Here is a 15,448-nt window from a genome sequence, read left to right as displayed (position 1 = left end):
TCCCCAGGTAGCTCTACATGTTTAATTACCAAAAGAAAAAAAAAGGAACAAAACAATATAGCTATTATTAGTCTTTCAAAAAGCTTTTCATGAAACACCTAATATTCCTAGGGTGAGAGAGACCTTCTCTGATCTTTGATCTTTGAAACTGGATCAGTGATAGGAAACCAAAAAACAGGAATAGATAGCCAGTTCTTAAAATGAAAAAAGTAACCTTAGGACATGGCTGAATGGATGTTAAGACATTCAAAGTAGATGACACCTGGAAATTGGTTGCTAAATGGTTTAGAGGGCAATCACATATGAGTAACAATATAGGGAATCAAAAAAGGACTCTGGCCTGCAATGGATTGCTAAAACGGCCCCGTATTTGTGCCATGCAATGTTGTCTCTTGTACTGGACCTAACTCCCTGCTTTGTGTGTTGCAATCTGGCATATAGGGTCCCAGCATGACTCTTCTTTTCAAGTGCTTTACTGTTGATCTAAAATAAGACAATCATTGTATTTCTACCACAATGTTTAGAATCAGCCATCTCCATCCTGGTTAACCGCAACAAACCTGACATGCTTTGCATTTAAAACTCGGACTGGCAGGCTCGTTCAAGTTTTAAATGAAGAGCATGCAGGGGAGCCGTCTGCCACCTTGCGCTGCTGTCTCTGATGTAGAGTAGGGATGTAAGTGACTAAGTTGACTGTCCAATGACGAGCATAGGCAAAATGTGTTATCAGCAGTTATGGAAAGGTATTCAGTGGGAAGAACCAGAATTAGAGGGTGAATCTAAAGTGCAAAAAAAACAAGCATCAGCTGTTGGAGTCTCCTTTCTCTGGAAATACTAATGAAGAATGAGCTAAAGATTGGTTAATTACAACATATTAAAGAAATTAATCATAGCATAGGTTTAGTGAATGTCAATATCTGGTTGGATACTGCAGAAAACAAACTGAGACAAATGGAAGTCATCCGCTGTCTCATTTTGATGTTTTTCTTCACTTTCTAGGAGGAGTTCTATGGGAGAGAACTGATTCTGGCTGACAGAGAAACCGTGGAGCAAGAAGCAGATAATATGTTAAAAGATGCTGATCTTTGTGATGTTGCTTTTCTTGTAGTTGGTGATCCATTTGGGTAAGAAAAGGCAACATTTTATTCATCTGGCTGCTTCTAGCCCTTAACGAATGGGAGCACCACAGGTGAAAATAAGCTGGTGCACTGCATGCATAAAAAAGTGGCTGGCTGGGGTTGGGACTCTGACCCATCTGCCTTAACCTGGTCCTTCTTCATGCCCAGAGCTGAGACCAGGAGCAAAGTAGAATGTAAAATTCCATTGAATTAGATAACTGATTAAACAGGGTAGGGGACCATCCCAGCTCGCCATGGCAGGGGCTGCTCTAGCCTGGCTGCTTCTGACTCTGCGCTGGGCTGTCAGCTCCTGTCCCACAGAGGCTGGGAGTTGGCAGCCTCATGTGGGGCCAGAAGAGGCAGCGAGCGGGGAGGTGCTGCCGGTTTCCATCCCACATGGGCTTGTGGGCTGGGAGTTGTCAGTCTCCAGTGGGGCAGAAGGGAGCTGCAGACCTCCCCTTTTCCATGTGAGGCTGCTGACTCCCACCCTACTTGGAGCTGAGGCAGCTGTTAAGGGTGATGTTTACCATGTAACTGGTTATCTGATCACATCCCTAGAGCAAAGCTTTGGTGGTATGGGGCCAGCAGCTAGGACCCTGGCACATAGGGCCAGGAGCCTGGGGTGCTGTAATACCCTCCCCCCCTGCACTCCTAGTTCCCTTTCTATGTCTGTTGTCACTGCTCCTATAGCTCTCATTTGGCTGGGAACAGGAGCAGCACGGGGCAGGGTAATCAAACAGGACTGCCTCAGCCCTGAATCTTTCCCCCCACTATGTCCTACACACATGCACCTCTATCACTCTTCCCTGAGACACGCACTGTGTGATACAACAGTATCTATATTTTCATACTGGTAAAAAGAAATATTCCATTTTCATCAACGGAAGAGTGTCTCCTGTTCATTTTTGTACACATCTAGCTAGATTTGAATTTAATACAAATGCAAATAAACAGTTCAAACTTTATTATCAGTCTTGTTTTGAAGATCTCACATCCAGTTTGCAAAGCATCCTTATCAGATAGGAACATGGGCTCTCGCATAGATTTATATATTTTCCCTTCAATAGTCAAGCGATTGCTATAAAACTAATTGCCATTATCGAAGCTGTCGGTATTAAAAAAAACTATTGTTTTAGATTTTATCAGTTTAGCAGAAGTTATTCTAGGCTATTACAAAATATGGTGCATCTCTTGATTATATTTTAATCGTGGTTGGTATTTTCTGTTGCTTTTTAGTTGAATGCTGGCTGTTAGTTGCACATGCTTATGGTTTTAACTATTCTAGATTTTTGGATGTCTGGGTCATTGTAAATGTCCTTTCAGTTTGGTTTATTAAGTTTCCTATTTCTGTTTGCTATTCCTTCTGGAAGCTATAGCTTTTTTTTCTATCACCAGAAGGATGTCTTTCTGCTTATCTAATCAACCATCATCAATCTGTAATGTCAAGCCATACAGAAGAGCTCTTTGTCTCCAGCTGGTGATCCAAGACTTGTATCATAGCTTGAAGGGGCACAGGAAAAATTAAATCACTGAGCACAGTTTGCTGAGAAGGGTGTTGAGTAGGTGGGAGGTTATAAAGGAGAGGAGTCACTTATGTACATACAAAACCTGGGAATATTTTTTTATTAAATTATGTAGGTATAGTTGATGCTGGATATTTAGAAATCTTCACATAATTATACTTACAATGTCCATTTGCCATTAAAATCAAGGTTCAAGTTAAAGCTAAAGTACCAATAGCCTCTTGCTGTGACTGAGAAATAAGTTTAATGTATCATCTGTGCCCATCAAAATGTAATTGGAGGTTGTGTGGAGTCAGCTGGCCTGCTTCTGCAGATGAGTATTCCAATGTTTTAATGATTAGAAACATATGCTTTTATTATAGCATAGTACTTTGTCTTGGAAGAAGTATAAATAGTTTTCTAAAGTTTTTATTTATATTGCCTACGTTGCTTTTAGGCCCCAATTCTGAAATCAGATCTGTGTGGGCAGTGTCTGGGTAGAGTCCCATTGACTTCAGTGGGTCTCCATACAGGGGGATGTGAGGGTTTCCATGCAAGGATCATTTGGTTAATTGGTGGTGATGTTGTTCTAGAGCATTGGGCAGTATATTATATAGCATTTTCAGTGTTGGTTATCTAAAGGTAGTCTCCCCACCCCAATGAAAGTGTCTTGCTGTTCAGATAGATTGAGCACCCTGAACTTGTGCTATCAATATGAGCTGCCAGTGCACAGCATCTCTGAGAGCAGGCCACTTAAGTGCCTCACTATGGATTTAACAGTTTAATTTAGGTGCTCAGATTCAGAAATTTATTCATGTTCCTTTTAGAAACTTTTCCCTCTGGAGTGGCCATCTAAACTGGGGCCAAATCAGTTTGAGATGGAGGAAAAGTTGCAAACAAGAAGGGAAACTAAAGTTCTCTTGCTAACTTGTTCAGACTATAATATGTGAATTTTGATGCTTAATCTGAGGGAAATATGGATTATTTTTAGCAGTAGATATAAAATTAATAAAGCTTGTGACAGATTTACCAGTTAGCAGCCTGAAACAGTCCATGGAGTGTACTTAAGTCAGTCAGTGTTTGGAGTCTCAAGAGTATTGAAGGCAATTTACTGAAGAACAATATTCTGAAATTTAATGTACCCAATTTCAGATGTCTCTTTCTACCTAATTGCTCTACATACACTTGCTTCCTAAGGGGGTGGGTCTATGAGGTGATTGGCTGGTTGCTCCTATTAACCAAGGGCAGAATTGTCCTATCTTGTGGAAGACTCTGTGTGAGGGTAACAGAGCTAGGAAATTCCACAAGTTGACCTGAGTTTTCAGGTAATCCTGTCCTCAAAGAGAGGTTTAGTGAGTGCACAGAGGCGTAAGTGGGCTTTCAGCCCCACAGGTAAGAGATGTCCCATCCTGCTGATTCAAAGGCATCTACACGAAGGACAGTTACGATGGAATTTTTAAGTTCTTATCCCTCACCACTGATGTATTTGCTGTTGTGACTGCAATAGTGGTAGAATGAGTAAATGTAAAACAGAAAACTTTTAGCATTGTGTCATGACTGAAATAAATGCCCACTTCCATCCACTTTATGAAAGTGGTTCCATCACTGCTACAGCCTGGAAATGTGCTACTGGTGCTAGCCCAGTGGCGGCATAGACAAGGGCACGGGACTGACTCTTTCAGACTCCCTGCTGTAACTGGCTGTGTCCCCATTATGTGAACATACTGCCTGCAGCTGTGCTGCTACCCTTGCACAGAGGCCCACTGGGAGGAGATGCTGATTAGAGCAGATTGCAGTAAATAATGCCAGCTGTTTCCCTGTTCACTATTAGCAGATACACACCGTCTCCAGAGCCCTTATGCCATGGATCTGGAGAAAAGGAGACAAGGCTGAAGAGCCAGCCCTCCCACTTGCTCAGTGCAGATGTGTCTCCTTTTCTCATGGAAGAGGAGTAAGCATAGGAGAGAGTTTTGTAGTTAATGAGGGAGCTGTTCAAAGCCTAGATTACCTTACTGCTGTTGTCTGAGGTAACAGTCTATTTGTAGCAGCACTTCCTGACTGCCCGTAATTCAGATTCTTCTAGAAAGTCTGCAGTAGAGATAAATGAGACTTTATCGTATTTTTAAAAACGGACTCTTCCTCCCACCCTCGCCAGCTGCTGCCACATTTGTGTCAATATCCACAGCACCGAGCTGTGCAAGTAGTAATGTAACAAATACATTAATGTTGGGAAGTGGTCAGGCCAGGGACTGAGGAAAGTCTGTGGGAATTAGGCTTGAACTACAGAGGATGTCAGAGCTAAAACAGCCCTCCTATTTAATTACTGAGTTTCAGCCAGATACTACTACTTTCCCTATGGAGTCAGCAGCAGTGACTGAGGTACCTTAGGAGAAAAGGAGTCCGGGTGAAACCATTGTTCAGATTTGACAGCATTCTTATTTAAATGAATGCATTACCACATTTCACTTGTAATGTGGTGAGTGCAATATTTCTTAAACATCTTAACAAGTATGTATACCATATAAAATAATTAATTTAAAATAAAGCGTTACAATCCAAAAATAAGACTATCTGGGGTCTATTTGAGCTTCTGATGCTTATAGTAGTTGCAATCTTCATCTGGGCAAAGCTCCCATTAACCCAAATAAAGATATTAAGAGACAGGCTAATTGTGTAGTTGATATAACTTGTATCGACTACATGATTAGTTGATGAGGGAAGGTGCTCGGTCCTGGCTCACACTGGATTTGGGACTTACTCCCGCTGCATCTCTGCATTTTAAATGTAGTAAGAGCCAGGCTGGTTCTTGTTACATTTAAAATACAGAGCCACCATGGTCCTGTACCTGTTGTGAGCTGGGACTAAACTGGAGTTGCTCAGTCCCAGCTCATGCGAGGTCCCAGACCTACTTCTGCTGCAGCTCTGCATTTTAAATATAGTAAGAGCAACTACATTTAAAATGGAGAGCTGCTGTGAGGGTAGGTCCCGGACCTGGCACGAGCCAGGACTGAGCAAGTTCTGTTCAGTCACAGCTCGCTCTGGGTTCAGCAGCCCATGTCCACGGGGGGGGGTGTCCCAGGAGAGAGCTGTCTCCTCCTCTCCCCTGGACAGGGACTGCTGCCAGAGCAGCCTGTGTTCCCTGCGCTGCTGCTGGGCTGGCTGCAGTGGGGGACAAGCGACACCGCAGACACAATGCTATGGGGAGCTAGCTTTTAAGCCAGCTTGCACCAGCTCCTGTTTCTCCCCCACCCTCCTCCCATCTTTGCTGCCTGTGATACAGAGGCGCGGGGAGGAGATGTGTTTAGCCTAGACTTACTGGGTAGTATACTACTCGCATCCCTAAACCTGACTGAGAGTTTTGTCCAAGCGCAAAGATGCAGGGAGTATATATTGACACTCAGGCATATTGAGCCAAACTTAGTTTGTGGTAAGTTTAATTGAGGATTGCCCCTATTTACTTCTGGAGTGAATTTGAATGTTGCTCTTAGTCTTGTAGACTTCAGTACTTAAATATATAAAAAAGAATAGTTTTAGAAGCGAAGCGTGGGTTTTTCAGGTTAATGTATATCTACTTTATATACATGTATGCAAAATGTGTAAATCTTTAAAATATGTTCTATATGCTGTGTAGTGCTGTCTTTGTAACATATTTTCACAGGCTCTAAGTTTCACAGTAATTATAGGAATACTGGATTTATGCCCAAGCTATTCTCTGTGCTAAGCAATGCTGACATTTGCTATTCAACAGATGTCCAGCAGACACCTGCAAAAGACAAAGGACACATGGAACTTTCTTTTTTAAGTTGCTACTAGAAGATACTTTAAAAAGTAATAAATATGCTACTGTTGTAGTTTTAACTTTGAGAAAGCAGCGGAGAGCTGTAAAATTCATGTGACTCTTTGCTTTTTAGCTCTTTTGCTACTCATTGTTACAGTAAAGTCAGTCTTATTACCACTGCCCTCTTGGCATACTGCATAGCTTTACTCATGATGCATTTTAATTTTTCTTTCAGAAAAAGCTGTGTTGATGGTTATGCTCAGTTACAGTATTTTGTCCATATAACCCATTCCTTCTTCACCACAGGGCCACAACACACAGTGATCTTGTTCTGCGTGCAGTAAAGCTGGGGATTCCATACAGGGTTATTCATAATGCTTCCATAATGAATGCAGTGGGCTGCTGTGGTTTACAGGTAACTCTTATACATACTGTTCTACAACTGATAATATTAGACTCAGCAGTCTCTGAAATTTTGGAAGGGCTGCATGACGCAATCTTAACTTTAAGGAAGATAAATGTACATTCTGGCCAGTTCTTAGATTGTGTTAGCATTTCTTTTTCAGAGTGTTCCATGCATTTATCATTATGTGACTTGAAATTTGAAAGGCAAAATGCCTGTTTGTGTTGACGTGCATGTGACTAAATGGGTGACAATTCTTGTTTCTCTTCCCCATGAACAAAACTAGGTGGTATTTTCTGGGTATTTCATATGTAAAGCATTGTGTATGAATGATAGTTTTTGCCCTGTCAGCTTACTGCTTCTACGGGCAGTGCTCTTGTAAGGTGAAGTTGTTATTCCCTGGAGAAATATACTGTCACTGGAAATAAAATGGGTCCGTACATAGTTGTGTGTATTATCCCAAATCATCAGATTAAAAGTGATATAAAAATTCATCATCAGACACGTTCTTTCCCTGTGGACTTGACCCTCACCTCTTTAATCACCCTCCATGCCTCCAAATTGCTAAGAGATCTTTGATTTTTGTTGTTGTTCTGTCGGGGGGAGTTCAGGTTTGAGAACCATATATCCTGAAATTTAGAAATTAGCCTATTGCATGACCCACAAAAGTTTAGAAAAACAAAGACCTATTTTCTTCAATATTTTTAAATGTATGCCATCATCTATAGTGCCTGTCTTGTAGAACCTTCCTCATGTTCCCCTCCTCACTTCTTTCCCTATTCCAGCCCCCTGATCAAAGAATCTACAGCTGGAAACTGTATAGTTTCAAAGGAAGTAAAGAAACTAGAGTATTTTCATTTTATATATATCTGGAAAATGGGTCCTGGTTGATGGGGAAACTCACATGAACTCCTTAATTCAATCATGGGATAAGTTAATATCCACTATAAACAGTTCTCAAGCCATGTAACTATGGTAGGTCTGGTTTCTCTGCTTCTTACAAAGTTAAGGCAGTATTGATGATCTTCTAATGGTGTCCAGCAAGCAAATACTAGGCTTACTGGACACCTTTCATAGATGTCCAGAAAACTCTGTGCTTTTCATACGGGAAAAATGCTAGACAAACATGTACTGTCACTAATCATAAGTACATTATCCACCTGCAACTATCTGCTGTTACTCTTGCTAATGAGGAACATTGACAGTGGGCTCGGTCCTAACACAACTCTGCCCCCAAAAACTTGTTGCCTCTGTCCTGCGACTGGTGTGTAGGCCTCCTGTGAAGAGTCAGTGTGGCTCTGTGAGCATAGGGGCCAGTTGGAGGAGCAAGTTGTAAACAAGCAATTAGAGGCATGTCCAGGGCACTTTCATTTGAGATGGACATAGTCCCTTTTAGCCAAAAGAAGGGAGCACTTCCTCTTTTTTCTTTTTCTTTTTTTTTTCAAACAGAGATAAGCCTGGGCTTATTGGTTAATCCTGTCTATTATATGCACTCTCCCCCACTTGCTGCCTCTGTATCAGAGGTAGCAGGGGGAGGGGGAAGAGAAGGTGGGAACTGGTGCCTGTTGGGAGCCAGCTTTTAAGATGGTTCCCTTCGAGCACCAGATCCTGTGAAGCTGCCTGCCCCCACATCTGCACTGCTGCCTCTGTCATGGAGCATGGAGGGTGAGGGAGGGGGCAAGCAGGACCTGGTACACATGGGAACCGGGCTTTTAAGCTGGCTGCCTACACATATCTGCTCCCATGGAGCCGCTTGCCCATCGTTTCTTGTGCTATCATTAGAGGTCAAGGAGAACAAATTTTCCCCCCTTGTAACACCCCTTTAGGTACTTAAAAACTGCTATTGTATCCCCTCAGTCTTCCCTCATAGCTCATATTTTCTAGACCTTGAATCATTTTTGTTGCATTTCTCTGGACCTTCTCCAATTTCTCCACCTCTTTCTTGCAACTTGGTGCCCAGAATTGGACACAATACACCAACTGAGGCCTAATCAGTGCAGTATAGAACAGAAGGATGACGTCTCGTGTCTTGCTTGCAGCACTCTCATTAATGCATCCCAGAATCATGTTTGCCTTTTTTGCAAATGTCACACTATTGACTCAGATTTAGATTGTGGTCCATTATGATCCCTAAATCCTTTTCTATAGTACTTCTTCCTAGACAGCCACTTCCTGGTCTGTATGTGAGAAAATGATTGTTCCTCCCTAAGTGGAGCACTTTGCATTTGTCCTTATTAAACTTTATCCTGTTTACCTCAGACCATTTCTCCAGTTTGTCCAGATCATTTTGAATTATGACCCTATCCTCCAAAGCATCCTTATTTCCAATCTTACACCAAAAAGAGTAGTCCTCTTCAGCAGTTGCCAGCAACAGCATAGCTGTACCGTCATAGATATTGCATAGGCTTTAGCTCTGAGCAGGCTTTCATGACACAGGATATGTCTTCAATGGACCGAGAGGTGTAGTTTCCAAGTCAGGTAGACATACCCATGTTGGCTTTGATTGAGTCAGTGTGCTAAAAATAGTGTAGCTGTTTCTGCACAGGCAGTGAGACAGGCTAGCCAACCCAAATGCAGTCCTGTCTGAAATCCAGGGTATGTACTCAAGGTGACCCACTCATTCCTCGGCCCCCACAACTTTGGCAACGTTGCTCTTTTTAGTGTACTGGCTCTGTCAAAGCTAGCATGGGTCTGTTTTTTCCTAACTTGGAAATTCCACATTTTGCTCCATAGTTGAAATTCTCGTAGTGATAGAAATGTCTGCTCTAATAGTTAAGCATGAGTTAAGCAGCACCATTCTTAAAATGTGAACATTAATTGTTGTATACGCATGCCCACAGGGAACACAGCCCATGACCTTAGCTATGTGAAAATCCTCCCCATGAGAACTTTCTCACAACACCTGCCTGTTGCTGAAAGGGAAGGTCTGATTATCTTTTAGGAAGGAAGTAGACTTTCAGTGTTAAATCTACATATGCAGTAGACAGGTGGCAGCTGTCACATGGCTGCACAGAATGGGTAGAGTAGCACAAGGGCTGACTCCCTTCCCCTATCTGCGTTATGGTGGTGCGCAGCTTACCTCTGCTGTGATAAGTTGGCAACGGGTTCCTACTACTTAGGAGCACGGCATGGTCTTGTTTTCTATGCCATTAGGAAGAAAACTGCAGGACTCACTCTCCAGTACTACCCCTGGCAGAGCAGGTGCCTGAATAAAAAATTGGTGGTAATTCTGGAAGTTTGCACTAGTCCCTAATCTGCCCTAAAACCAATCCACGCTATAGACTTTGCATGCATGTCTCTAAAGAATAGTCGTTACTTTATCCAATGCTGGGGGAACCTACCTTGAAGGAAACATGAGCTTATTTATCCTGGCAATAGTCATTTTCCTTGTTAACTAGGGAGGGACTTCTTGCTCATAAAACAACATATTCCCACTCTTATGAAAATCACCCTAGGAAATATTGATTGTTGTATTACCGTAACCAACTGAATGTTTAAATCTTCAGTGTTCTTTGAAAGAGCAAAAAGATGATCAAGGTAGAACAAAGCTGACAAGGAATCTGACTTTTAATAAAAGTTCAGAGGGGTAGCCGTGTTAGTCTGAATCTGCAAAAGCGACGAGGAATCCTGTGGCACCTTATAGACTAACTGAAGTGTAGGAGCATAAGCTTTCGTGGGCAAAGACCCACTTCATCAGATGCATGTCATGCATCTGACGAAGTGGGTCTTTGCCCACGAAAGCTTATGCTCCTACACTTCAGTTAGTCTATAAGGTGCCACAGGACTCCTCGTCGCTTTAATAAAAGTTGTAGCTGTTACTTTCATTGTCCCTTACTACTATCCACTTTACTTCCATATTTGTCTCCTGACATTAATTTATTTCATTTTCTTAAGAACAATTGGGGTTTTTTAAAATTTTGTTATTTTTTAGTATAACAGGGATTCCGAGAGAGAGAGAGAGAGAGAGAGAGACACACACACTCGACCACAGAACGGGTTCTTTTGTGTGTGTGTGTGTGCCTTTTATTCTGATCTTGATACAACTTAACTGGTGAAAAACAGGAAACACCTTTATAGATTGCACTTATGGTTTTCAGAACAATGAGCTGGAGCTGCTGATTAGTCTGACTGGGTGAAATGCAGTTGCTGCTCACAAAACATGTCTCTTATCAGAGCAATGTTCATTTTTTTCTGTGAAGCATATGACATGCAGTTAAATGAATATTTTTACTGCATGGAGGGTTACTGAAGTCAATGGAGTAAACATTCTGGTACTACACACCACTTTTGTGTACTGATTTCTTCAAAGATGCTGGCATAAGCTACAAACTACAGATCACAGCATGAGCTAAGGCTGGATTACTTGTTTCTGGGACTGAAGGAGTAGAAATGTAGTCGTTGTTGTTTTGTACATCAAAAGCTTTTTAAAAGTTAAATTGTTTGGAAGGAAAAAGATATGCACCCACTGTGTAAACATCTTTACTATACAGCCCAGAACTGTGCTGCTAGTATGGAGAATCACTGTGGTAACTGATTAGAGACTGTATCTAATAAAAATGTTAAAGAAGCTATTGCATTGGTTCCTGTCACATTAAAGGGACAAGATCTTCTAAGACCTTCAGTGCCAAACTTCTGAATAGCTCTTTCCTTGCAGTTTCTGATTGGCTGGAGCTTTTTTGAGAGCTGGGTCAGTTAGGTACATTGCAAGATGGATGCAGGCACTAGTCATGTTGTGCCAAAGCCTCTAGATCCTGCCTGTGCCCATGTCTCTGCACTTTTGTGTTCTGCCTTATTGTTCAGAGTATCAGGCTTTTGTTCAAGAGCTGGCAAAAATTCCTTTTTTTAGTTTTCCAAAATGAGACAAGACCAGTGGGAAAGTGTCTTAACAAAATAGAATAGAACAACAAGGGAAAGAACCAACTAAGGGTGAGGGGCTTGGAATAAATGGAGAAAGAAAATCAGAAGCAAACTGCTCTAGGTTTAACATGTTGCTTTTGGTAGTATAGCCAATTATTGTCACCATTAATTAGCTGAAAATTGGCCTTTCATGCACACTTCATGCACCACCCTACCTTTATACTCCCCTTGCCATTTGAAAGAAAGATTATTTCTCAGTTTATCAGACCAAAGCTAAATGATTGCCCCAGTGTGCCTCAAGAAGCAGCTCTAAAGAGCCAGTACATGGGAAGTAGTCCAGACGTAGGCTGTCTGCAGTATAGTGTATTGCTGTAGTTTTCCTTGCATGCCCTTACTACTCTGCCAAAGACCTTTGTGGAAGTCATGGCTCAAACTAGTCCTTTTGCATAACTTCCTTTCCCTGGCTTAGGAGCTGCAGTAAAGTTGCCGAAGCCCTCAGCCTCCATCCTTCCATCTAGTGCTATTCATCTTTTTGATGGGGTTCAAGGGTTGTACTGACTGACATAACTAACAGCTAGAGTAAGAAGAGCTGCAAAGCTCTGGGAAAACAGAATTGCCAATTTACATAAGCATTATTTAAAACGGTAATTAGGAAAAATGCCTCCTGTCCTGACCCTTTTGCAAGGTAAATCCACTTGTTTTGCCCATTCAAAGCACACGAGATCTTTTATAGGGGAGAAGGCAGTCTGCCGCATTTATTGAGAATACAACAATTAGTATATGCTTTTCAGTCACACACACACACCATGCACACGGTTCCACCAGTCGATGTTATGTTTACCGGTCCAGAGTCTGGATCAATCTAGTGGCCAGCCAGATTGATCGCAGAGGGGAGCCGGGCTCTGTTGGTCGTGAGCCAATGCTCCTGGAGTTGGTGGCAAGACGAACCCAAAGTCCCATGGCAAAGCACCCTGCTCTTATAATCCTCTTTTCTCTGTTGAAGTCTGTGGATTTCACTGTCAATTTATGACTGGTTACTCCTTAATTGGTGTTATCGTATGATGTTATCATTCCAAAAAACCTCAGAGAGGGTCATCCTGTCCTGGATTGAGTTAATCAATTGTCTTTAGAGGTGCCAGCACCACCTTAGAGTCACCAATCTGCTCTTACTTAATCATGGATGCGTGTGTGCTGATGGTTCTCTGGTGTCGGTAGTCTCGTTCTTCACCCCTCCTCTCTTGACCATATGGTAGTTAACAACGGCCTTCACACCTTATCTTTTCTGATGCATACATTCCTCATTCACACAAACAGTTTTTTTACAGAGACCTTCAAAGGTATACAAATAGCAGTGTTTTATATTGAGCAATAAAAAGCATTGTAAATTAAACCTTACTAAATCTTGTAATCAAAATAGTTCACATTGTGGCCCAGGCCTTCAACATTCCTCTAATCTTATTAACATAGACACAGGATCCTGTCTCTCACTTACTAAACCTTAAAACAAAGAAATGGGTATTTAACTAAAGGGCCTAATGGTCTGTCCCTGCCTTTAGCATTGGTACAGACACTGGCAGTCTGTCAGATGCGTTTGTACCAGTGCCCCCAGAGGGTCATAAAGAGGGTGGCTGGCAGGATGAAATTAAGTCATACATTACTATATTATTAAACCTGAAATATAAATATAAAATCCCACTCCAACACACTCAGCCTGATATTTTGTAACTGAAAAATACAAATACAGAGCTGTGGTGCCCACTCAATAGTATCTGACCCCCTTGGAAATTTATTCATTCCTTCCATGTCCTAGAGGAGAAGTGCTATTTACAGTTGGGAAACTGAGGTATGTAGTAGTTATGAGATTTGCCCAAGGTCACACAGGAAGCCTGTGGCAGCTATAGAATTTTTTATTTCCTGTATCTGTTCTATGCCTTAACTACACAGCCATCCATCCTCTCTCAAGTGGGAGAGTTCTAATACAACAAAAAATTCATTCATGTAAAAAGTAAACAACTTTTATCTTACTGTCTCCAGTTGGTTTTCCAGCTAAAATGCCCTAACCCTTCGTTATCTAAGTTTGCACTTGTTTTGCTCAACATCTAAACGCTAGTTCATTGCAGGGTATCCTACTGTATTGCTTATATGTGCTGTCTAAGTTACAGCACCATTTTTCACCATTAAATTTGACCTAAATTTAGCATCCACTTATTTGGCACCTATGTAATTCAGGTTAATATGGGGGATAGGTGAGAGGGTGTTGGGAAAAGATATTTTGATCTAGTGTCTCTGTATATGAATAACCTGAGAAGAATACCAAAACCTCTTTGAGGTGACTTTACCCTTTTGGATTAAGTTCTGTGTCCTACAAATGCTATTGATGGAAGGAGGCTCTTAATTCTCTTAATGTTCCCATTCTGCTCCCCTGGAAGCCATTTCCTGAGCATCAACAAGGGAAGGTAACTCAGCAGAGAGAGGCTCTTCCCTTTGGTTCCTTTGCCTAAAGTTACCAGGTTGAAAATCATGTCTGCTGAGTGGTATCAGCCATAAGGTGCAGAACATGGTCATGTTCAACGCACTTTCTCCAACTTGGTAGCCATCTCCCCACATCTCCATACTCTATAATTGACAGATCCCAGGAGTTTTAGCTCAGTTACATGAGCTGCAGAAACTGCATTTTAAGTAAAAGTTCTAACTTTTCATGCTTGCAGTTTTATAAACTTGGGTAAGACAGTGTTGAAAGAGAAGCCATAGACCTATGGTGTCCAACCAGTTCTGAATTAGTCACACTCAATCAGCTAAATAGCCACATTGTTCAAGCCAACTAACCACTCTGGCCAAATAGCCACATGCGGCTAGCGTGTTGGACCCCATAGCTTAGACTAATGCTCAGTTTAAATGGCTAGAAGCCTTAAGCAACTTTGGATTTATTTTTGGTTTTAGTACCTCTGCTGACAGAACTGTAGCTCTGGTAACTTCCCGGTCTCGCCTCTGGTCATTCGATATTAGCACAGTATACCTACTGTAGTCTGAGGAATATCAGGGGAATCAAGCAGCAAGGGCAAAAAATTCCTTTAAGGATGAACTTACTCTTCAGGTAGTCCCCGTGGGTGCTCCACTCTATGAGTCGGGCTTGTCCCGCACCGCAGTCCGGAGATTTTTTCAGCAGTGGTCCGGCTGGGCCGTGTATGCGCAGTAGGCACGCGCCACTTATGCCGACTCTGAGCGTGCGCAGCCCAGCTCCCACCAGTTCCTCCTAACCGCCTACGGCTGCAGACGTTATCCGCTCTCCTGTAGTTTCTGAGGAAAAGTTGTAAAGATACCTAGTTAGTGATAGTTAATAGTTCTAATTTATACTTTCTGTTCTAGTTATAGTTCTTGTTATAAAAAAAAATTCTCTTCACAGCATGCCTGGATCAGCCAGCTTCAAAAAACGTGCATCTTGCCACGACACAATGCCTGCCTCAGACAGGCACTCTAGGTGCATCAAGTGCCTAGGAAAGGGGCATATTCCCCCAAAATGTCTGTGCAAAACTTACAGCGCGAGCCAGAAGGACTGCGAAATGCGGCTCAAAATGCTCCTTTTTAATAAAGCCCTGAAACCATCTGATGACCCAGAACATTCCGACACAGCAGTAGTGCACAAGAGGTCCGCTCTAAGTCCTGTGGAACAGAGACCCCCGCCCTCTTGTCATTCTACTTCAAAGAGGGCTAAGAATACTGGAAAGCCAAGTATCTCCAGAACGGGCTTGCGCCTCGTGCTGACAAACACAAGACCGCCCGTAGCACGTCA

The 15,448-nt window shown here is 42.2% G+C and overlaps 1 protein-coding gene across 2 annotated transcripts in view; it reads left to right on the top strand.

The window, feature by feature from the left end:
- DPH5 (diphthamide biosynthesis 5) overlaps positions 1–15,448 on the top strand; it is a 37,143-nt gene that overhangs the window by 2,315 nt on the left and 19,380 nt on the right. For both annotated transcript variants that reach the window (XM_075936620.2, XM_075936621.2), the window contains exons 3-4: positions 1,000–1,124; positions 6,705–6,813. In XM_075936620.2, coding sequence (XP_075792735.2) covers positions 1,000–1,124; positions 6,705–6,813 — 234 coding nt within the window. The remainder of the gene's footprint in view (positions 1–999; positions 1,125–6,704; positions 6,814–15,448) is intronic.

This window comes from Pelodiscus sinensis, chromosome 9 (genome assembly GCF_052426305.1).
Source record: "Pelodiscus sinensis isolate ZL-2025 chromosome 9, ASM5242630v1, whole genome shotgun sequence".
Taxonomy (NCBI): domain Eukaryota; kingdom Metazoa; phylum Chordata; order Testudines; family Trionychidae; genus Pelodiscus; species Pelodiscus sinensis.
This window is presented reverse-complemented; position numbering and strand designations above follow the sequence as displayed.